The 24,740-nt window shown below is 33.2% G+C and overlaps 3 protein-coding genes and 2 non-coding genes across 10 annotated transcripts; 2 read left to right on the top strand and 3 right to left on the bottom strand.

Moving 5' to 3' along the window:
• The first annotated feature begins 23 nt into the window (after positions 1–23).
• LOC133669643 (uncharacterized) lies at positions 24–5,420 on the top strand. Of its 3 annotated transcripts, none has more exons than XM_062089858.1 (11): positions 24–125; positions 1,447–1,553; positions 1,654–1,959; positions 2,102–2,212; positions 2,400–2,490; positions 2,788–2,856; positions 3,123–3,200; positions 3,457–3,552; positions 4,390–4,440; positions 4,646–4,882; positions 4,982–5,420. In XM_062089858.1, the coding sequence occupies exons 2-11, from the start codon at positions 1,468–1,470 to the stop codon at positions 5,150–5,152; spliced, it is 1,296 nt and encodes a 431-aa protein (XP_061945842.1). In that variant the 5' UTR covers positions 24–125; positions 1,447–1,467; the 3' UTR covers positions 5,153–5,420. The 3 variants fall into 3 exon arrangements, with proteins under 3 accessions (XP_061945842.1, XP_061945843.1, XP_061945844.1); XM_062089859.1 differs by having other exon boundaries at positions 25–125; positions 3,463–3,552; XM_062089860.1 differs by lacking the exon at positions 1,447–1,553 and having other exon boundaries at positions 66–125.
• Positions 5,421–6,468: 1,048 nt separating this feature from the next.
• Positions 6,469–9,008, top strand: LOC133670165 (pentatricopeptide repeat-containing protein At3g04760, chloroplastic-like). Its single transcript, XM_062090664.1, has one exon. The coding sequence runs from the start codon at positions 6,689–6,691 to the stop codon at positions 8,444–8,446; it is 1,758 nt and encodes a 585-aa protein (XP_061946648.1). The 5' UTR covers positions 6,469–6,688; the 3' UTR covers positions 8,447–9,008.
• A 2,572-nt stretch (positions 9,009–11,580) lies between these two features.
• LOC133670097 (uncharacterized) lies at positions 11,581–15,188 on the bottom strand. Of its 4 annotated transcripts, none has more exons than XM_062090555.1 (6): positions 14,858–15,188; positions 14,215–14,392; positions 13,970–14,067; positions 12,570–12,666; positions 11,940–12,025; positions 11,581–11,847 (listed from the first exon to the last, which is right to left on the bottom strand). In XM_062090555.1, exons 1-6 carry the CDS (start codon positions 15,089–15,091, stop codon positions 11,794–11,796), a joined length of 747 nt encoding a protein of 248 aa, XP_061946539.1. In that variant the 5' UTR covers positions 15,092–15,188; the 3' UTR covers positions 11,581–11,793. The 4 variants fall into 4 exon arrangements, 2 of the variants coding, with proteins under 2 accessions (XP_061946539.1, XP_061946540.1); XR_009834010.1 differs by lacking the exon at positions 11,581–11,847 and adding an exon at positions 13,491–13,564 and having other exon boundaries at positions 11,982–12,025; XR_009834011.1 differs by lacking the exons at positions 11,581–11,847; positions 11,940–12,025 and adding exons at positions 13,491–13,564; positions 13,844–13,888 and having other exon boundaries at positions 12,628–12,666.
• Positions 15,189–16,926: 1,738 nt separating this feature from the next.
• Positions 16,927–17,122, bottom strand: LOC133670315 (U2 spliceosomal RNA). Its single transcript, XR_009834056.1, has one exon. It is a non-coding gene; the product is annotated as a U2 spliceosomal RNA (small nuclear RNA).
• A 766-nt stretch (positions 17,123–17,888) lies between these two features.
• Positions 17,889–18,048, bottom strand: LOC133670302 (U1 spliceosomal RNA). Its single transcript, XR_009834045.1, has one exon. It is a non-coding gene; the product is annotated as a U1 spliceosomal RNA (small nuclear RNA).
• Positions 18,049–24,740: the final 6,692 nt, after the last annotated feature.

Here is a 24,740-nt window from a genome sequence, read left to right as displayed (position 1 = left end):
ACAACAGGGACCAGAGTGTAAGTTTCAAAATTTTCTTTTTTGCTACTAGAGATGGAAGCGCCTTTTCTTTCTCAAAACAAGTGAAGCGTAAGAAATAGAAGGAATCATCTCTGCTCCAGTTACAGGTACTGTTATTTCCACTTGCAAAGTTCAATTCTTTTCCATGTGGATTCCTTTTGTTTCACGTGAAAGCTCAAAACTTGGAAGAGGCCTATGATTTTAATAAAGATTTGAAGTAGATATCTATGATCACCATGGACTATGAAAGCTGTTTTATTTTATGGAATCCATAGATGGTATCTTATTCCATTGTCACGTTTGCTTTAAAATGATATTGATTTGTTATTGATGAGAAACATTTGATAATTTTAGTATACAATTATTGATTCCAAGGGCAAAATGCTAATAATTTGAAGGGTTGAGATTGAGTTAACGGGTCAGAGGAGAGAGGATTAGGGTTTCCTTGTCTTTGGTATAAATAGGGGTTTTGACTTTAGTTTTGGGTGGGAGCTCTCTGGTTTTGAAAATATTCGGGATTCGTTTTCCGTGAGGGCTTCCTGGTGGTTCTCTTGGTGGAAAAGATTGCAATTCAAAGGCCTGGTTTTTTTCTTTTTGTTTAGTGTGGGGAGCTGCCATTGTGAGCTGAGAAAAGGGTGAAATAAATAAAGAGAAAGGCAGGAGTCTATACCCTATAGGGGCTGTTTGTCTTGAGTTTTCTCCTTGAAGTTATAATTCCTACCCTGCTTTGCTTAGTTCTTGAGCTTGCATGTCATGTACTTTGATACAAAAGTTTGGTGGTATATTCATGTTTTGCTGGGTTTGGCTCTGTGGATTTGGATTGATTGGAATGCTCATAATACCTGCTGAGCCCTGTATGAGGTTGAAACCAAGTTTTGATTAATCTTGCATAATCAATGGGTGATAAGCACCTTTTTTTTAGAGGCATGGGTTTTGCTAGTCCCATGTAAATCTGCAGGGAACAACTGACTAAGGTCTGCGATCTTTTCTTTCTTTCTTTTTTTTTGGAAACTAAAGTTTTTTGCTGGAATGCTTGGCTGTCATGTTAATCATCAAAGAAGTCTAGCTTTAGGATTTTGCTCATGCATGTTTGTTTGAAGCTCTGGGAGGGACTGAGTTCTGAATGTCATGACCACTTTGCTAAGCCCCTAAAACCAGGTTTATATCCTCAGTCAATTTCCTCCACATGTCTAGGTAGTTGTATAAATAGAGAAGTCTCTTTTTTTTCTTGAACATGAAGCTGTTTTACTGTTATTGGGCTTTTGACTAATTTTTTTCCCCTATTTTCAAAATAGTTGTCATCAATTTTTTCTCTTTGATTTTTCTTTTAATTTCCTTGTTGTACCTGTGACCTAGTGACTTCAGTTCACAAAATGTATATCAATATACCCATCTATTTGTAATTGCCATTCTGCTACTTTATGGCAGTTTCCTGTCAACTCAGCAGAGATGAGAAAAGAATCTATGATTTTGAAAGGAAACAGTTTGAGTCTTTTGAATGAATTTGAGCTCATTCTGGAGTCTGATCCTCTCATGTAAGAATTTTACAAACGCATGTCCATAAACGTTTGATTATTTCTTGCCTTTTCACACTATGAATATACATTTTTACGTTGTTGATATTCTTGAATATAGTGATGAAGTAGGATTTATTCACCCATCCCAATTTGTCACATTAAATAAAGAAGCGAGCAGCTCCTTGGAACATGAAGATGCAAATTTTTGGAGCAGGGATCATAAGCTTGCAATTTCAACAGATGTTCTCCTTCCTTTGTATAAGGCGGTCAAAGATGTGTTTATGCATGCAATTAGCCAATATAAGAGGCATGAGAATCTATCTGATGCATCTTGGGATGAGGGTAATCTTGAAAGTGAGGTCATGAAGCACAGCAAGGCGCTTTTATTGTTAAGCTGTGACTTTGGGACTGCATGGAATTTCAGGTATTTCCAGCTTTCTGCTCAAGTTTATATCGATATGTTTGTGTGTGCATCTGTATCTCCATTCATTTAATTATTTTCAGTCTTGCTTATTCTTACCATGAACCCATGACCATGATGTTTGTTCCTCGTATTTGTCATGCAGGAAGTTAATTGTGTCAAAGAAGCAGCATATGTTGATATTTTTGGATGAACTTTTCTTGTCGGCCCTAGTTCTTTCATACTCTCCCAAAAGTGAAAAGGCATGGTGCCACAGGTAACATATATAAGCTATTCTTTTTCGTTTTTAATATGATGATACTTTTTATTTTGTGTTTTTGATTTTCCACCAAGCTCTATATGTAATTCAACAGTTATCAACTGTTTCACCGTAACGTGTATTTAGGCATAATTCTTTTCAAGCATAAAACCCAACTCTTATGGATGTATAAATAAATTGGCAGGCGGTGGGTGATCAAGATGATTGCTGGAAAATGTTCAACTATGCAAGATATTGTAGGGAAAGAATCTGAGCTAGTGGAGAAAATAGCTGAGGTTTAAATTCAGTTCAGGATGTTGATATTATTAATAGATGAAGGTTTATATGATATCTAATAGTAGAAACTATTATATTCTTTTCTGTTGCATTTTAGTTTGTTTCTTCTAACCCTTCCCAGAGACATCAGAAATAATCTTCCTATAACGGCTCTTGATTGGGTTTCCTATAAAATTGTGGTCAAACTAATGATTTTTGGCACATAACAGTTGATGAGACATCCCATAAACTATGTGATGAGGAATGCACCAGTGAGGTGTGGTCTTAATATGATTTCCTGCCCACTTGTTTTGCAGAGATCAAAAATGAATTATCGTGCATGGAATCATCGTTGCTGGTTAGTTTCATACATGACAACAGAACAGGTCACTAAGTGTTTGCTTTGTATTAATGCTTTAGAATGTAGCTGTAGCAAAACATTTTCGGGCCAACCTTGCCCCCTTAAATGTGCATTGTAATACTGTATGCTAGCCTTCATAGCTTAGATTATCACTAGAGTAAGCTATGTTGGCTCTTTTTCCTGGTTTTGAATGGTTTCCTGCTGAGTTGTTTTTGTTAGATTTGTAAACTATAAATTTTTAGTTGTTGTATGTGGTTTTTTGAATTATATATGAATCCACTTTGCCTGCAGGTGCTGCATGAGTTGAAGATATCCAGAAACTGGGCTGGATTACATGTTGCTGATAATTCTTGCTTTCATTATCGCACTGTGAGTTTTCCTCTTCAAACTTTTGAGCCTGACATTGAAGAGTTCAAAAGAAAGATAAACCCCTGAAAAAGCAATTAAACATTTTTTTTAGGGGGGGACTATCATAGCTCTTCTAATGAAATCCAATGCCTATTTGAAAAAAAAAACAATGTAGAAATTTATTGATGGGTTTTTTGGGGAGGCATTTCTAATGAAATCCAATGCCTCTTTGAAAAAAAAAAAACAATGTAGAAATTTATTGATGAGTTTTCATTAAATGCAGCGGCTGATGCTCAGGATCAGGGAGGATCACTGCCATAAACTAGAAGATGGAACATCTGATGGAAATGATGAAATTTATCGAATCTGGCAGGTATAACGTTTCTGCACACTGTTCATCAATCACTGCTCATTTTATGAAGGCTTGTCTGCTCTGTTTTTGTGTTTCTAGTGCACTTATGATCATATGTAGCTAATTCTTGGTACCTTTCCAAGTACATCAGCTCATCAGTAACTCTTCTGAGTTTTATGAATATGGGAATGGGAATATTATGACCTTTTCTTTTTATGTTAGATTACATTTGCCTCAAATAAACCTAGCACTTTCCTTTGATTTTCTTGGTGATTTGACTGCATTGTTGTAGTCTTACGCAAAAAAATGGTTCAAGATGTTGGAGACAAACTCTCTTTCTTTTATTGGACATGTGATAAGAAGATGGTGCCGTGGAGATCAAGGAAACAAAACCTCAATTATCAGGATTAGCTTTCTAACGTGGGGAAGGCTAAGATTTCTTGTATGCTTGATGATTAGCTTCTGTTAGTGGATAAGCATTAGGCTTTGTTAGAGAGTTAATTAGCTTTCTGTTAGTGTGTTGCATGGATAAGCATTAGGCTTTGTAGGTCCTTTAATTTCGGTATTGAAGTCACAAAATGGGTTTGTATATAACTCATGCATGAGAATAAAGAGAACAAGCATTATTAGCCCGTCATATCTGTGGTTTGTTCTCACCCTGAGAGAATAATCTTTTCTATTAAAATTCCATAGCTTTGATTGGGACCTATCAACATGCGGATAACAAAATAACATTATTGAAGCAAAATCCTTCTTTTGAGGAAAATCCTAGTGCAAACAATTCATAAAATGTTTTTATTCCACTTTTAACCGGGTTTTATTTGATATTTTGATTGTTATACTGTGGGTATATGACAGGAGGAGCTTGATTGGAATGAAGCATTGATTAAGTGTTATGTAGGAAGAGAGGTACATCTAACAAAACGTTGCCCCACAGGTTTAAGAAATTCATTATTGATTCACTTGTCGTAGATGTTTTATCTTTTCTTTCTCCCCTCAAGTAAAACGAAGATATCCAATTTCTGCGAATTCTTAATGGTTCCTAAACACCAGTGGTCAACTTCCAGCCACACTTCACTTTGTATCTTCTTATACTTAATTTTATCTTTTTCAGGCTTTGTGGCTTCATCGTCGTTTCCTCTCCTTGTCTTGGATAAGGCATTTCACAACTAATCTTGGTGATACATCTAACTACCGTGTATGTAAATCCAGCATAAATGCTGACATTGGTATCTTTATGGATAATGAGTTGCATCTCGCAAATTCCTGCTCAACAATACCCGATAATGAGTTTGAGGATTTTCAAGCACAGGCAATATATTCCGCAACTTACATATTATGGCTGACAAAGGTACCAAGTAGTGTGTGTCTTCACTTTCACATTTTGCAACTGTTTAAATGGCCTTTCTCAAATTGGTTGAGTTCTAACACAACTTTGTTCTTTCACCAGCAAATCTCCGATTCCCAGGGAATTGAGCTCCAAGAAAAGCCAAATCTTGGAAGCCTGAAGACCATGCTGAATATGGCATGTCCTGAAAGATCGTTTCTTTCGGACATCTCAACAGGGATAACTGGGAAGTGTGACGAGGGTTTGAAGGAGAACAGATATCTACTTCGATAGATAAATCTGTTATACAGTGTTTGGACCATATTCTTTGTACGTTGCCCAGATGGTAACTGTTGTATGCTCAAGTTGGGACTTGAATCCAGAGTTTTAACCCTTTTTGCTTCACGAGTATATTGGCGTGAAGCACGTGAATCCTCAAGTCTTGAACTGTAGTCTGTGTTCTGTCTTCTCGACCTAGCAACTTCAGGGAAAAACTGAATTATTGTAGGCCGGCACGCTATATAAAATGCGGGAGTGCAAAACCCAGCCAGATTGCCAACTATTGCCTTCCAGGCTTCCATATGTGATCATAACTACGGCAAATCCTGCTATGCCTTCTCCTAAACGGGAAGCCATTCCAAACGCAATGCCTTTTTTTTGTTAATCTTTTCAGAGTTCTGCGTCTTTGGGAGAGGTTTTCATTGGACTTTGGACTTTCAGAGTAATGCCATTACCAAACTAACATCCAAACTCAATGACTAAGACGTTGCATGTGTGGTGTCTTCGTCTCCCTTTTTTCTTTAAAATCAGTGTTCGACTCATGTTTATCTTATTTTAAAACAAAAAAAAGTCATTTAAAAAGAAAAATTGTTTTGCTTTTGAAACGAAACAGTATTCTTGATTTTAGACAAAACCACAATCACCTATTTTGTGATTCATTTTTTTAATTAAATTAATAACTTTTTTCATTTTTTTGAAAATTACACATCAAATATACTTCTGGTCTTGCGTAATTCTATTTCAAAATATTATATATATATATATCATCGGTTTTATTAAAATGACGTGTCTATATATATTTATCATCCTATTCAACTTTTTCTTTAAAAAAAAATAAGAATTACTTTTATAAAAATATGTTCACATGTTATGTAAATTTAAGAAGTCATAAATTGTTAAATATTAAAAAAATATTTTTAATGCAGTCCTTTTTTAGACCGTTTAATATTGTAGTTTCTGTTTTTGCCGAAACCTTTCCATCTCCTGAGCCAAGGCATTGTGGATTGGGGGTGGTGGGAGACCGAAGAAAATGTAATGACATGATGTTTACGATTATATTTGAGAATATCATGTTGTTTTTTTTAAAAAAAATTATTTAAAAATATATATATATATTTTTTAATTTTTTTAATATTAACATATCAAAATAATTTAAAAATATAAAAAAAATTAAATTTTTATAAAACATGCAAATTGTAACTATAACAACTCAAGTAACATGTAACCTTTTCTTTTTCTTTTTTTAATACCATAAACAAAACCAACCATTTGTATCCTTCGGGGCTCTGGGACATCTACGACCAATCATCCTAAGACCTTGCACCCATGCTGTCCCTTATCCATAACGCACGCACTGTAATCCCATTGACAAACTACATCCTTAAAATTGCTGTGCAAGACTCAGATGTCCGAAACACATTCACAGACAATCGCCAAAATTTCAAGTTTCTCTCTTTTTCCTTGTAAATTTACAGGTACTCTCTATACTTCTCTGCCTAGCTAGTTCTTTTGCAAAATGATAATTCATGAACATTGAACGAAACCATTGACATGACAACATTTTCCACTGAGCTTATCTCTCACAATTATAGCTTTCCCTTCACTAGCAAACATCTAAAACCTTCTTTACTTTCACTTCAAAGCAATGTAGTTAGCTGCATAAACCCTAACCATAATGCCACTATCCACCACCTAGGAAACCAACCAAAAGTAAGGAGTGTTTTACCTGAAACAAGACCAGCCCTTGCTTTATCTTATGATTTCGAAGAAACCCATTTGATGAGATTGCTTAATAGGTCTTGTAAAGCAGGCAAGTACAGTGAGTCCCTCTACTTTCTTGAGTGTATGGTTGCTAAAGATTATCAACCTGATGTTATTTTGTGTACTAAGCTCATTAAAGGGTTTTTTAATTCAAGAAATATAGACAAGGCTACTAGGGTGATGGGCATTTTGGAGAAGTATGGTAAACCTGATGTTTTTGCTTATAATGCAGTCATTAGTGGGTTTTGTAAGGCTAATCGGATTGAAAGTGCAAAAACAGTGCTTGATAGGATGAAAAGAAAGGGATTTTCGCCGGATGTTGTAACTCATAATATAATGATTGGGACTTTTTGTAGTAAGGGAAAGATTGATTTGGCTTTAAAAGTTTTAGAAGAATTGTTGAAAGATAACAATTGTAAGCCAACTCTTATTACCTACACGATTTTGATAGAGGCGTACATTCTTGAAGGTGGAATTGATGAAGCTTTGAAGCTTTTGGATGAGATGTTATCAAGAGGGCTTGAACCAGATACATTTACTTACAATGTAATAACTAGGGGGCTGTGCAAAGAGGGGAAGGTTGATCGAGCTTTTGAGTTTGTTAGGACCTTGAATTCTAGGGGTTGTAAACCAGATGTGATTACATATAACATATTGTTACGAGCATTGTTGAATCAAGGGAAATGGGATGAAGGGGAGAAATGGATGAGTGAGATATTTTCAAGAGGTTGTGAGCCTAATGTTGTTACATATAGCATCTTGATTAGCTCTCTGTGTCGTGATGGGAAAATTGAGGAATCAGTGAACTTGGTGAAGGTTATGAAGGAGAAGGGTTTGACTCCGGATGCTTATTGTTATGATCCATTGATTGCTGCTTTCTGTAGAGAGGGAAAATTGGATATGGCAATTGAGTTCTTGGATTGCATGATCTCTGATGGCTTTTTGCCAGATATTGTGAACTACAATACAATAATGGCCGCTCTTTGTAAAAATGGAAATGGTGATCATGCTGTGGAAATATTTGGAAAGCTAGATGAAGTGGGTTGTCCTCCAAATGTCAGTTCTTATAACACAATGTTAAGTGCATTGTGGAGTTCTGGAGACAGATATAGAGCCTTGGGAATGATATCACAGATGCTTAGCAAAGGAATTGATCCAGATGTGATAACTTATAATTCACTCATTTCGTGTTTGTGCCGAGATGGAATGGTGGATGAAGCTATTGGGCTGTTGGCAGACATGCTAAGTGGAAGGTTCCAGCCAAATATAGTCAGCTATAAAACTGTTCTTCTTGGGTTATGCAAAGCACATAGAATTGATGATGCTATCGAAGTGCTAGCAGCAATGATTGAAAATGGTTGCCAGCCAAATGAAACTACTTACACGTTGTTGATTGAAGGTATTGGTTTCTCTGGATCAAGAGCTCAAGCAATGGAGTTGGCTAATTCTCTTTACATTATGAATGCTATTTCTGAAGATTCATTCAAACGTTTGAACAAGACCTTCCCTTTGCTTGATGTTTACAAAGGCTTCATTTATTCGAACTAGTTTCTGTTGTTCTTGGATGGCTAATGACCATATCAGATGTTCTGAAATCTGGTCTGTGTCTTCTTTGTATGGCCTTAAACTTACAAGGAACAAAAGGCACTAAGGATTTCTGCAACGAGACACCTGATGTGTTGCATATTTTCATGGTATTTTGAGGAAAAAGCATTTGTCACTGGTTTGTTGAGACACAACATTAGAATCCACAGTCGCAGAAGTGACCTGTCAGGTACAACATAAGAGCTTGAGCCTTGAGGTGATCTTCTGTATTCTTTGGACGAACCTGCCACATTCTACCTTTAACGCCAGTAATTTGAAGAGAAGATCCATGTCTTGAAGAAAGAATACAAGAGAGCAATACTGTAAATTGTAACATGTGTAGATTTCTCATTCTGTACTCAACAGGGGATTTTTACAGAATGTGCTGGTTACAAGCTTAAGCATTTGTTCTTCGAACTTGTACCTGATTTTTCTTATTATCCTATCAGGAGGAAACTCGATAGGTTCCTAGTCCTTGTTTCTATTTTACCCATTTAAATAACATGTTTGTATACATGATGAGCAATTTCTTCTGACCAAGTACCTTCACGTTTTCTTCTTCGTCTTCTTCTTCTTCTTCTTCTTGTGGGGGAGGGTTGGGGGGACTAGAACTACATGGATTGATATGATTCTGATGATTAGTGATGGGGAAAAAAACTAATTTACAGGCATTATTGCATTGCCAATAAAGGCTAGTTTTCAGCAAATCCAAAGCCTAAATTTCGCGTGCCTTGCTTTCTAATCAAAATGTACTCTCGACAAAAAGCACCGCCATTCAATTGGATTCCTAGAGCAATGACAAACCAGTGGCCTGCAGTATGCTTTAGAGGATTGTTGCTTCTTCTCTGTTGGTTATTCATTTGCCCAATAGAAGACCGTTTACTTGTGGTAAAAGGGAGCAGACAACTGCTTGCTTATTGGATATCGACAGTCTTCATTTTTTTTTTCCTTTTCTTTTTGAAGTATTGGTCAACTGGAAGATGTTAAATCATTTGTTGAATACAAGCCAAGAAAGACTTTGTACTTACTGAAGAAGGATGGATGCGATGTCGAAGCAGAAAGCAAATTTTGCTTACATAAAGAGTGTATGCCTGGATATGTTTTTGAGGATGCTGAAGATTTGAGGCTGAACAATGTTGAAAAGATGGCATCTATTCTAGGAAAACTGTTGTGATCAATCATTATGCTTTGGTGTTGGTGACTGTCACTGCTAGTCTTGCTGAGATTCTATGGTTTTCTCTTGCATTTCCATTTTCAATGAATTTTGTGATTTACAAATGAATTTTGTAACAAGTTTTGATAGCAATAAGAGTTCCCTATTACAGTGAAGCGCATGCCAAGAATTTTGCCAATCCATGTTGTGAGGTATCGGTAGCATTTATTATTTATTTTGGTACTGTGATAGCTGTTTTATAAGTGTGGCTGAAAAAAATTGTTTTATAAAAAAGTAATAATTTTTTTGAATTGGTTTGGTATTTATATATGTTTGGTTAAAATTATGATTGAAATTGATGATTGAATAAAAAATAATTTAATATGTTTGATTAAACATGCTTTTCAAATTGAGATTATAAAATAACTAAAAAAGATATATGTTAATATTGATAGTTTTTAATTTAAATATTGTAAATTTAACTACCACTGTTACATTATTAAATAAATAATACTTTATATCAAATATTTTTTATTGTTCCATTAACTTATCTATAATTTCATCACGTATGAAATTTATCCGATAAGGACTATAATTTTCATGGTTTTTTGAACGTGCAACAAAATCATGTAAAATATCATCAGAAACAAAATTAAAATTATGATTTTTTTTAATTTTAATTTATATAGTGTTATTGAATAATATTAAATACTAGTATTTTGAATAAAATATAATTAAAAAAAGATTAGATTTTTTTTTCCAGGTGGGATGAGGTGTAATAAACAATGAACATTGAAAACACTGTTCATGTAAGAAGTGAATAGTGTCAAAATAATTAATTTACTAGGCACTGTTAACCTCAAGAAATTAAAGCGCAATGAATTAATTCATGGCAGGAAAGGAGAAGCAAATTAATATTGCTTTCTGCTAACCAGCATTTGAAACGTGAATTGTGGTAGATTCCACACATAGTAAATAATGATTTGTATTTTATTAAAGCAAACGCAGAAGCAACCACCTAAAAATAAACAGTCTTATCAATTCATCATCTATTTTTTTTTATACATGCATTCAGAGCATAGACGAGATCAACTTGAAATGTTAGGTGCAGTCCTGCAGATGATAAATTTTATTTTATTAAGGAATCTAATTTTATTTTTATTTGTTATTGAACCATAACATCACCAAGAATTTGTCCCGTGCAGTGTAAAACCATGTTGGACTGTTCTGTAATTGATTATCAATTCGATAAGCTAGGGCTGTATATCTTCTTTAGTTTTGGCTTGTGAAAGATGGTGAAATCCCATTGGCGACTGTCAAATTTGCATCAGGTTGCTTAATTAGCAACTGAACACGATGATTCCACACGAGAAGAAAGATTGTTCATGGACATATTATTACATACTAAAATTAGAGGAGGATACCCTTTGTGATTAGATCAATCGTCCATATACCAGCATGAAAGATACCCATTGAGTACTGGATATTAGCAAAATCATCAAGGTTTTGTTCCCTTTTGTTGATATGCTTTATCACCTTTGAACTGTGAGCAGAATTGGTTTTTGTGATGTTGAAATCTCTTTTATGGCACACCAGCTTTTGCAAGCACACCCACTTCAGCAAGTTACATAAACATTATACATGTAATGTAAATTGAATACATGCTCACACATTCTGTGCTTGCTTGTCTAACAATTTTGAACCTGCAGATGAACCAGGCTGTTGTTAGCATTCAAGGAGTGGATGTGCAGCTCTGTGGAGTCAATTTTCTAGAATTTTTGGTACACATAATTTCTCAAGTTATTTCATCTTATGATCATGTTGTTTCAGCCGTGTTAATTCATCTTATTTTCTTAATTTTTGGTGTACACAGTTTTCTTTCCTTGAAAGCCTCGTGTTGTACTTCCATAAAAGAAAGAAATAAAGCACAGAAAAAAGGAGGCAATGCATCTAAACATCTTTGTGCGGATGAACAACTCAAATCGCTTGAGAGCTACATATGTTTCCATTGTGCAAATGAGCTGTTTAGAATAATAAGATGTATCACGTAATTTTACACCTGCTTAGTTTAACATCAATATAAAGGGGTAGAAAGGTATCACCAACACACCCAACTAAGGTGGCATGTTGCTTCCCGCGTCACAAGATGTCATCACACTTACTTGTGCAATATGCTCTTCTTCGAAAGCTTCGGTTTCTTATGATTGTGGTTCTGCCACGGTTAAAAGAAACAAGATTTCAGCTTGAGAAAACACGAGGGGTAATGGAAGATATACTGATTAAAAAAAAAACAAGAAAATATACCTTGTGTCTATCTAGTGCTCCATAATCTGTCCTCTCCTTCCAGTTGCTCTTCCGTAATTTGATGGGCCGGTTTCCAACATATTTACCTGAAATCAAGGTTAAGAACAGCATCAACATGCTAACACAGCTCAATCCATTAAGATTTTAATATTAAAGGACAAAAAAAAATTATTTAATTTCATCACTAGGAAAAAGGAATTAAAAAACTGAAGGAAGATCAATTCAAGATCTACCTGAATTCAATAACCAAGGATCAACAATGCCCAGTGATCACCAGGTACATACAAAAGATAACTAGTTTGATTTCAAATATGAAAAATATCTCCTTTTCCCAATACAAAAGCTGGGCGATAAAATTCTAAATTATTAAGCAAGATGCAACGTCTTCTCCTCGTTAAATGTTTTGTTCAGTGGCTGAAAGCTGATCACTTACCCATTGCAAAGTTAAAAGTTACTAAACAACCAACCTTCAGCCACCTTGTTATAATGAAAGCGAAATAACAAAGCCACTGAGGTCAGAGCTGTCTATAAAATGGCCCAAACACCCCCACCCCTTTTCTCTTCCTCATAACATAAACAGAGACAACTGCTCAGACCAAAAAAAAAAAAGAGAGAGACTAGCTGACTCACCATTCATCTCCTTAAGTGCAGCAGCTAGGTCAGTAGGGTTGGCAAAGCTAACAAATCCATAGCCCTTGGTCTTGCCACTCCGCTTATCCCTGACAACCTATTATGTGAGAAAGCACAACAGCATATGCATATAAGGTAACCGTTACAGCTTCCAAAAAAAATAGAAATAAAAACCAGAAGGAAAGGGCAAGAAACAGAAACACCCAAAACATGATAGCAAATGCATGCTGGGTGCCGATGCACAGGCACACAGAAGAAACATGCATTTTCAACATAATCACAGCCCAATTCCCCAGCCAACCACAGGCATTGTAGATGAGGTAACAAGGACTAAACTGAAACAAGCAGGAGGCAGAGCATCATGAATCAAGTCCCCAAGAACATGACTAAGATTAGTAGGTTATTTCAAAAGCCAAACTTCTATGAAAAACCTCCTTTTTAGACTCATACCACAAGGGAATTTCAGAAAATTGAAGTCCTTATGGAGATCATTGCAAGTAAATGCAAAAAATCTACATTGAATACAACTAGCCAGGCCTAAATCAATCCAGATACTGCTCATTTCAGATAAATCTCTGAAAGACTTTATTAGATTGCTCCATCATACTAATAAGACAAAATAAATTCCACATAAATCAGTTCAAGAGAAAAATAGCGAAGCAGATACAGGTTGCTTGGTAACTGAACCAAAACTACTAAACCCAGGCACTCTGGAGAACCTAGTCAGATCTATTGACAGTACCAGACCTTCAAAAATTCATCATCTTATCAAGATCAACTCAAACAGAAAAACATCTAGGGAAAAGCACCTGCATACTTAGAGGTTATGGAAATTTTGTGGTGAGCAAAAGATCTTGAAACTCAGGTTTCTAACGAAATCAGCACAAGGAGCCCACTTTAAAATTTTAATGGGTTACTAACCTGACTCCAACTTGTTCAGATCAAGAAAACCAGCAATACGACTCACTTAGTCTGTGAGTTACGTGAAAAATAACCTACACAAGCTCCAGATGTCAATTCCAGTTGTCCAAATCCAATATTTAATGATCAAACCTGACTTTGTCTATCCTGGATATATCGCACCCAGAAAACAAAATATTTAAAAAACAACAGGTTTAAAATCCTTGCTATCAACATATGACCTAATATATTGACTCTGTAATTTTAGAACAAAACGGGAAAAAAATCTTAGATTATTGCATCAATTTGCAACTTGAAGGTAATTCACATGATCAAGATGTCCAAGCAATATGTAGATTGTAGACAAAGCCTACCTTAGTACACAGAAAAATACAGCTCTGTGCGCTTCAAAGAAAAATCTGAACAGGAAATGGCAAGGTTTCACAGACAAGGCAAACAATACAAAAGAAATCAAGAAATGGAGTGAGACAGCAACTTACTCTGGCCAAGTTAAAAGAAGGAAACCTCGAAAATGCTTTTGAAAGAACATCATCATTCACCTCATTACCGAGATCACCACAAAATACGCGGTAGTCATCTGTAAACAGCACAATTAGAACACCATAGATGAGAAACACATGAAATACAGTGAAGAGTGAACAAAATCAATATCAACGAAATAAACATTTTATAAGAATGTTTACTTCATTATAAAGCTCAAAAAAACAAGATTGGGTTAACATACTTTCAGGCCATTCTGCAAGAGTTGGATCCTCCCATGTCAGGCCAGCAGCTTTACGAGGAACTGCTTTCTTTTTAGTTTCTGCTTTATGTTCAATCTCACTACTCGCAAGGGCTGCTTTTACACCCTCAAGTGCTTCAGGTGTAATCGTTTGTGCATCCCTTTGAAATAATTGTTGCGCCTGTTCAAAGACACTACAAAATCATTCACCCTGAAAAGCAAGAACACAAACAAATGCACTTGCGGATACATAATAAGACAGTCTAATCAAACCCTAAAATAAAAGAAAACATCAAACCAAAATCAATCCATGGATATAGCAACCCAGATTAAAAAGATAAATTATCATTTCAAATTTTCGTTTTTCCAACAATATCAATTCTGAACCAATTAAAATATAATCTATCTTATAATCACAAATTCACATCTCAATTTTCACATTACCACAAAAAACCCAATTAAACCCTAAAATTACCCAATTTCCCCAAAACCCAAAAAAACCCACTTCAAACTACACTACAACAAACTTTACACAAAACAAATAACAATTTCACAACCATAACCAAATCACTCGATATCAAAGAACCTTAGCCAACATCAATAAAAAAAAATCCCAAATACAGCAAATATATATACAATTGCTGACCTGCTGGTACTGGGGGAGAGAGTAAACGGGTCCAATCGGGGCAGGCGGGTAAACGGGCGCCATAACGGTAGGAGGTGGGGTGACATATGGTTTTGGGTAAGGGTCCGATTGCTGTAGGTGAAAGGGGGTAGGGAAATACGTGCCGTTTGCTGCTGTTGCTGTCGCTGTTGCAGATGTTGCGGATGCTGCGTATGTGAATTGCTGTGAAGTTGATGAAGATGGAGGGATCGACATTGGTCTTAGGGATTGAACGAACTGGTTGTCGTTTGTATGTATTCACGGGACTGATAGAGCTGGAGGATTTTTGTGTTGGTTGGATTTGAGAAAAGGAAACTTCGGGGGATTTATTTGCTTTATTTATTTATTTGATGACGTGGATTTTCTAACTGGCTAAAGTCATGATCGGTCCTTCAACTCTTAAAAATCACAAGTTAAGAAAAATTAACATATACTAGAATTATCTTGACATTTCACTATTATAATGGCATTTCAGTGTGGCGATGAATAATTAAAATGACAAATATTAACTTAATTAAGAATTAGTCACCTTGAAATCCATGTTATCAGCATATAACCTAACAATTAAATGATAACTATTAGGTCATGCTAAAATTATCTTGACATTTCTAAAATCTTAGATTATTGCATCAATCTACAACTTGAAGGTAATTTATTTTTTACTTTTATTATTTAGTATTAAATTAATTAAAAATTAGGTTTTATAATTTGTTTTAGTTTATATTTTATGAGGTTATTTTGATTTTATGATTTGGATTATGAGATTGACCAGTTGACTTGAGTGGTTTTATGTGTCATTTTTTTTAATTGATTTTTTTTAATTTCATTATTATTAATTAATAATTGCGTTTCATAATTTATTTTAATTTTTTTATAAGATTATTTTGATCTCATGATCCATGTTTAATAAGTTAACTTAAGTTGACTTGTCTCATTCTTTTAGTTGATTTTTTTTTTAATTTCATCATTTAATATTAGGTTGATTGAGAATTAAGTTTAATAAAAAAAAATGATTTGTTTTCTATTGAATTATTAGTATCTCATAAACTAGGTAATGGAGTTGGTAGGTTAATTCAAGTTGATTCAAGTCGATCTAACATGTTGTTTAATATTTATACATATAAAAAAATATCATCTTGATTTTTTTAATCAAATTATATTTTTGTCGATTATTCAAGTTGTTTTTTAACATGTTAATATAACTAAGTCATATCATGTTAATCCTTATATAATTTAATTTTTTTTCTAAAAAATATATTACCAATATCTAAATATTTTTTACAACATAGTATAAAAAATTATCTAGTACCGAACAAATGGTTTTTTTATTAGAGAAATCTAATATATATAATTCTCACAAATAATTTATGTACAGGATTGCGGGGTACGGGTTAATTCATGCACCAACGGTTTTAGAGACCATTTGATATTATTATTATTTATTTATTTATTTGCATTGTATATCATAAATAATTTGTAGAAGTAAACCTTGATTTGTAGAAGTAAAAATAATAGCAAAAACAATCACAATATACACGCATGTATGGCTCTACTTCTAGCTAGTGGTGCTGACCAAGGAGTTAAAAGCACAACAAGAATCTACATCTAAGTTGACAGTATAATCTGACAAGGTGGTTCAATTGGTTAGCTGAGCCGAGCATGTCTTTGTTTCTCTCTGCATTTCTCGACACATCTAACACGAAATTTTAACTACATGAGTTATCACGTCACGAGCTCAGAAGGCATGGTGATCTTCAGACGATGATCTTTATTTCAGGACTTGCCACTCTGAAAAGTTGTTTCTGACTGGTTATGGGTTTTCTTGATCTTCGAAATAATGCAGTGAGGTAAGCCTGCTTAAGCTTCCCTCCAAAATCATGGCGTAGCTTCTTCTACTTACCGCCTGGCTCTTCTTTTCTTTCTTTCTTTCATTTTTAAGGCGTGTGAAAGCATTTCCATTGGTGACAAACCATTGATCGGAAGTTCAACCCATGGTAGCAAAAACCGGCAAAATAACCACCGAGAGGACAGAAACGTTGCACTTGGTTTTGGAGGGGTGCGCCAGGCCACTGCAGCAGTGCAACGCAGAGGCGACGCTCGAGAACGCCAGCAGCAAGCTGCCGTTACAGGCTCTCACCCTAGAAAAATGAATTTAATATCGTGTGGACCATTGGCCCACGTATCAGATATTAAACTGATAAGAACAGATACTACACTTGATCTTAGCCAAAAGGCCGAGAAAGGTATGAGCTTCTTCTCGGGCACCAGCTGGTTTTTATACTTGAGTTTTTGGTCCAACCCTTCACTTCTTTGTCGATGTGGGACGTCAAAAACAGGCCTCGAAGCAGGACAATAAAGTGCAACCTCGTTCCCTGTACTCAGCGTGGTTGGTTTTTCAACACCACTATTATTCTTATTTCTCCATGACACAAAATACAGACTTGGCAAGTTAAGATTTATCATTGCCAAATCTCAGCAGGTGGTCTTCCCAAGCCCCAGAGAGCGTTACCTAGCTCTGCTTTGAAACTGTGAAGAGGGGGGCGAAGCTTGAGCTATTATGGTATCAATGATCTACTCTTGGATCCATTCATCTGTATTAACAAGATGCTCGTGGGATTCATTCAGAATTGTGATCGTAGTGCTGTAAGATCCATTAACTTTTTATCTCACAGACATCATTTTTCAACGAAGGGCCAAGAATTTCATAGTCCCAGTTCGAGATAGACGAATACAAGGCGTATGTTTAGCAGATAGGAACAGGAAGAAAAGAAGAGGGGGCTGAAGCTTGAGCTGTTATGGCATCAATGATCTACTCTATGCTCTATTCATCTGTATTAACAAGATGCTCGTGGTCGTAGTGCTGCAAGATCGATGAACTTCATCTCGCGAGCATCATTTTTCCACGAAGGGTAAATAATTGCTTCTCTGGTTGTGGAAGTGTTTCACAGATATGGATAAGTAATTGACTCGAACCAGGTCAGCAGCTCATCATCTAATTTTTACTAGAATTGGGCAGGGGCCGCGGCTTGCGCAGCCCCCTCTACCACAAATTTTGACGTAGGCTCTCCCTCTTGGGGAGACCTTAAACCAGCACCCCTCCAGCGTGCAATGGAGGTCACTGATCTAGACCATGAGCATTCTTGATCACCCATTGATCCCGTCCAGGTAAGTATGTTTTTCGTCGCTGTGGGTTCCTTATTTATACACGGCACACTCGTCTGGCCTCTTGTTTTTCCTCCATGTGGGATAATAGTTAAGTAGAACGCGAAGCTAGGTCTCCATTCGACCCTGCTGCACCTTGACAAATCTTTCTTGCTCCCAAGTTTGATTGATTGACTGGGAATCAAAACTAACAGTAAGATTTTACTTGGGACTGGAGACTTGATTTCGAGTTGTGAAGCTAAACACTGCTTCTCCACAAATACAGAATGGAGGATCAGACTAGTCTATCATCTCTCTCGGGGATCAAGTGTCAACGAATTAATGGAAGATATATGTTCCTAAGCTTTACAGGATTACTGGAATGAATTGTCACATTCTGGAAGAGTAGAGAACAAAAAAAAAATTATCCTCAGTGGTGAGAAGCTTAGCTTTCAAATTATATTGTTTTTAACATGGAATCCAAATTTTGATATCTAAGTAATTATATTATTTTTGAAAAATTAATTAATAATACAGTGTAATATGAATTTATATAAATTCTATATATAAATAACTTTTATTAAAAAGTGCTTATTATAAGATAATATAAATTATAATTTAAAATTTTATGTTTAAGTTTTTTATTTGAGATGGTTATTTGATAAATAAATTTGATTTTTATTACAAAATTCATAATTTCTACCAATATTTCTTTGACATCTTGTTTTTTAATGAAAAAGTTAGGGCATGTTTGAAATTATAGATGCGGTTTAAAATATTCTTTTTAAAAAAATGTATTAAAATAATATTTTTTATTTTTAAAAAATTATTTTTAAAATGAGCATATCAAAATAATTTAAAAATATTAAAAAAATTTAACAACAAAAAATTAAATTTTTTAAAAAAATGAGTTTGACTATATTTCCACACGGTCATTTAGTCGGTCAATCTATGTATCTATAAAATTTGAGAATTAGATCCACTGTACGAGGATAAATGGAATAGCTTAGAACCTGCCAGGGACATTAAAATTAAGTATTGTAAAATCGCATCTACCATGAGTTGAGTGAAATCTTGCAACTATCCAAGAAACTTCATATTGATATTATATTTATCACACTCTTTTTAGATGCGGTTTAACATTAGTAGAGTCAAATTATCAATATGATCTCAGATATTTTGGTAAGATTTAAAGAGTTATTGAGTTTTTTCTATATTGTTTTTTTATAAGTTTTTTTTTATTAATGTGAATATTCAGACTAACTTGTATATGCCTCAACTAATTCTATAAATCTTAAAATTATCGATTATATAAATTTTTAATAACTATTATATTAACAAGTTTGAAGATTTGATAAATTTGATATTGATAAATAATATATTTAGCAGTTGAATAAACACACGCTTTACAATTGAATATAGAGTATCCGTATATCTACGGGAGGTAGACCCGTTTAACAATTGTACAAGTATTACATTTTTTTTTGGCTGATAATTAACAAAAATATTAAAAGATGTAGGTTTTCACTGTATTCCCGTGCCATGTATATACAAGCAAAGAGCATTGCGGATTCACAATATTTTGTTTTGTTTTATTTTATTTTAGTTATCCAACATTTTTTTTCTTCGATTTTATTATTTTATAATCAAATTAATGACTTAATTTCTTATAGTTTATTGTAGCGAGGCACAATTAAAAATTAGAAAATCAAAGTGTAAAATATTATAAAATAACAAAATAACGTGGTTTATCTAAAACTCATTCTTTTAGTTTTTTGAAGTTTTATTTTAGTTCAAAAATTTTTTTTTCATAATTTGAGAGGAAAAAAAAGTCATAAAAAAACAGTAAAGAATAGAAAAGGTTATTGTTGGTAGCATGAAAAAATTTATTTTTCATGTTAACAAGTTTTATTGAGGTGTTTGTTATTATTTATTTTGCCGATAAAAGTAAATTAAGGTTGAGAGGGGATTTTATTTTCAATTTGATTTTGTATTTTTAGAAAAATCTAAGGGTTGTTTTAAGTTTATTTATTGACATTGAAAAGATACTTATTAGATATTTTTAGGTGGAAATATGTTGAAAAATAAGATTTTGAATAGAAAGCCTTAACCTTATTTTTTTAACCGTTCTCTGGTGGCCGGAAACTGAACAAGAAAATGACGTTTTTTCTACCTTTATTTAAAAAAAAAAGGTGATACTTTTTTTTTTTTTTTGCTAGATATAAAAAACCAAGAAAATGCCAATCATGTAAGCCTGATTTTTTTAAAATGGGCTAGGCGCACGCTAGCCTTTTTTAACTTTAATTTTTTTAATTCAAATTTAAATCAAATATATATATATGATGCCCAACCTAGTGGGTATTCAATTTTGATTTGCTAGGGTAATGAAGGCCAAAGACACCAAAGTGGAGATTGTGAGGGAGAACCCTGCTGGTAAAGCTCCTTTTAAGGATTTAGTTGCTTTATTCTCAGTTTGAGGCCGGGACACAAGGAAGAATTCGTGGTCTTTGTGTAACCTCTGACGATGCTCCCATCATGAATAAAAATGGATTATAGAAAGGAAATAATCCAAATCCCAGAAGACCTCCAACTAAACTAGAAAAAAAAAAACTCAAGTGCCACGAAATACTGACAATTCCGTTTACATATTTCATACCAAAATATCCATTTTTGTTAGTGTTATAATAATTGTATTTTTGGAGTAGCTTGTATCGATCGATACCAGGATTATGTTTATTTTTGTGTTTTTTTAAAAAATTAGTTTTTATTTTATTTTTTTTCTTTACTTTAAATTAATATTTTTTTGGTGTTTTTAAATCATTTTGATATCCTAATTTTAAAAATAATTTTTAAAAACTAAAAAAATATATTATTTAATATATTTCTACGTAAAAAATATTTTGAAAAGTAACGATAACCACACTCTCAAACATGTCCTAAGATTTCGGATGACTTCAATGAAATTCGCATTACAGTGGTTTTAGATTTAAATCTATTTTTTTAAAAAAAAAAAAAACCTTCTTAACCAATAGAATACTCTATTTGAATTACTGAAATCATAGTTTTGAAACCCGGTCAGACGGGTTGATCCGGGACCCGGTTGATCCGGGTTGGAACCAGGCCGGGTTGATGAAAAAATAGGAAAAGTTATGATCCGGTCAAAAATTCGGTTGCAACCCGTTGACTTTTGTTTTTTTACTAAAATGACATCGTTTTGAATTTTTTAAAATAAAGATTGACCCAGCCGATCCGGGCTGGAACCAGGTCGGGTTGATGAGAAAATAGGAAAAGTCATAATCCGGTGTGACCTGGTCAAAAACTCAGTTGCAACCTGTTGACTTTTGTTTTTTTTATTAAAATGATATCGTTTTGAATTTTTTTAAAATAAAGATTGATGGGTCAAACCCAGAACCCAGATCTTAAATCAGATCGGATTTAAAAATTATGAATGAAATAGTACACTCGACACTGTTATATACGTCCATATAAAAAAAATGAAAAAAATGGTTATATATGATATGTCTAGTCCCAGGCTATAATTGTTTTTTCTTTTCTTTTATCGCACCTAACTAAAGCAGTTGTTTGTTGGTTATTAACATGTTGTTGGCCGGCGGGCCATAGTTAGGTTTGAAAAGTAAATCACGTTTGTTTTTGTTTTAAAAAAATATTTTTGAAAAACAATTTATTTTTTAATTCTTTTAATTATTTTTTTATTTTCAAATTCTTTTTATGTAATAATGTTAGAAAATAAATTTTAAAAAATAATATAACATATTTTAAAATAAAAAAAATACTTTAAGAAATAACTCTCAAACAATGACTTCCCGAAACGTTAACAGTAATGAATTTAATCAAATGAGGACTTTTTAGGAGAGAGAGAGAGTGAGAGCTCTTGGTTTCTTTTCCTTGCTAGCCATCGATAATGCACATCCATATTGGTGAACTCGGCTAAATAAAATGTTTATTTAGAGCAACTTCACGGGTGTGATACATAGAAAGCTAGAAATTATTTTATTTTTTTTACTCTTTCATCCTTGTTTTGTATGCTTTAAAAAGATTGCTAAATAAAATGTTAAAATATCCTTTTTTTTCCATAAATATTATTTTTAAATATCTTTTAAAAAACTCAAAACCAATAAAATGAGGCTAACAAAAAAAATAAATCAGTTAAATGCAGCCATGTGAAAAAAATTACATCAAGCTCATTAAAAAAATTAAAATATGTATTTCTCTCGCTCAAATACAATCGACTTTTCAAATAGTTTTTTCCATTAGAATATACATGATAAAAAAAGTTATACTTATACTATTTTGTTAATTTAGTTCTTCAAAATAGCACTTTGCGTGGTGACCTTGCCCTCTTGTTATTGTAATATAGAACCAAATATGTGATCTGGAATTTTAAATCCTTAAATAATTCTGACATCAATTATGATCATATCAATAATTTAAATAATTTCACAAACCTTAAAGTTATTGGAAGTTTACATGATCGTTAATTTCAGGGTTTGTAGAATTAGTCGATGTGCATCCAAATTAGACCGGGCATCCACATTAATAAATAATAATAATTTATAAATAAATTACCATGCGTGGCAATTATAATTGATGAAATATATATAATAATAAAAATAGATATTTATAATAAATATGACGAGTGAATAAAGTTATGAATGAGAAATATATATATTTTAATTAAAATTATATTTTTTAATTTGTGTAATTTTCTCTGTTTTGACAACAAAATGATCTTTTTATTAACAGCATGTTTCATTAAAAAACAATAATTAAAAAAATTATTTGGGGAAAAATATGGTGATTTAAACTAAAATGGAAAAAATATATTTAATAAGAAACATATTATTGTTATCTTCATGAAAACATGCTTTTTAAATAGAAGGATTATTGTTTAAGAAAAACTTATTATGATTATCAAAGTATGTTTTAATTAGAAAAATTAAAAAAACATGGATCGATCATTTTTACTCGTGTATATATAAAAAAATACGATAATTAAATTTTTGAGAAAAATTTTAAAAAATTACAATAAAAAATAGATGCTTTATTTTTAGTCAATATTAATGAGTAAAATATTTAAAAAATCACGTGTACAAGTATTATCAAAGGACGTTTGCAGCCTCCCTTGATTTTTTACGGTTAATGGTGGAAAACATATTGTCAATCTTTTTTATTTTTAAAAAATAAAACAGATGATATATCATTTATTTATTTAGTTTCAGCCAGTAGAGAGGTGGTCAAAAGGTCAACAAAAAATTGAGTTCCGATCATTTTCCATTTAAAAATATCCAATAAACATGTTAATAAGTTTAAAGAACCGATTTCAAACTAAAAAAACATTTAAGTAGGTCAAAAATACAAAACCAAACTAATTTTTTTAAAACTTTAATTAATTTTTTTTAGTGAGATAAAAGTTTTAAAATACCTCAATGATATTACTATAATGAAAAGAAATACATTGACATCAAAATTAGAATTTGTTTTTTTACCAAAAAGTGGGAGCTAACTGTTTGACATTGTTACTGAAATGTTGTTTAATTATTTTTTTATAAACAAATTTAGCTTGAAATTAATTTTTTTTATGTTTTTATATTATTTAAATATATTGATGGTAAAAATAAAAAGATATTATTTTTAAATATAATATATTTTAAAACATAGCTTGTATCGCAATATTGCATTTCTTTTCAAAGTTGGCCCCACTAGCGAACATGCATTCCGTTTTAAAGGTGGCCCCGGACTCGCATGCCGCATTCCCGTGGCTTGAAAATTACCATACCTACATGTTTATTGCCTCGATAATGTATTATATATCTAATCATAGCGTGAGAGCTCCACACGTGCCCCCACCACGCACAGCCGAAGCCAAAACAATCCGTGGTATCCCAGGACTGCACAGCAAAAGCATTTTTGCTGCTTTTCAGGAAAACTGCTTATAACTTCACGGGGGGCGCCTGTTGATTCTCTCTCTTCTTGGAGTTTGAACTCACGAAACAACACGTCAACACCCCTCTGTGATTTTCTTCCCTTTGGATCCGTCTGTCCCATCTAGCCCACGGTCTGGTCTCCCCACTGGTTATGCCATGGCACACAGTAAACTCCTCAACTTAGAAATCATACATATTAAATACGTGGTTAATTGGCAGGTTAATTTAAGATTTATTTAATTTCGGGTTTTGATCGAGTTTTAAATAATCAAAACCTAGTTTTGTAATTAGCCAGGTGAAACTCATAATATTTTTTTTATATTTTTAAAATAAATTCAAAAATATAAAAGTAATTTATAAATACTTAGCATCATATTTTTTTTAATAATCTATTTCCATGTGAAATATTTCTTTAATTTTTTCATGTAAGATAATTATATTTATTAGAATGTTTCTCTTTTTTTTTTTTGAGATAACTATTTCTAATTTTCTATAGTCTTTTCCAGCTACTCCTTGACCTCTTGCAAGTCCCATTTAAAAGCTAGACAATGCATGGGAGAATGTTTGGTATGCTAGATAAATATCTACAGGACATAATAATTATTTTTTAAAAATTATTTAAAATATTTTTATATGGTATAAAAATTAATTTTTATTCTATCTAGAACAATTCTAGAAAAGAAGTTTTTTTAAATTACCCTAGTATATGTTCTAGTCACGTCATGTTGCATGTAATATATTTAAACATTCATATAACCATAAATGTACATGAATTAAAT

The sequence above is a fragment of the Populus nigra genome, chromosome 12 (genome assembly GCF_951802175.1).
Source record: "Populus nigra chromosome 12, ddPopNigr1.1, whole genome shotgun sequence".
Classification (NCBI taxonomy): domain Eukaryota; kingdom Viridiplantae; phylum Streptophyta; class Magnoliopsida; order Malpighiales; family Salicaceae; genus Populus; species Populus nigra.
Note: the sequence above shows the minus strand (reverse complement) of the source record. Positions and strands in the feature narration are given on the sequence as shown.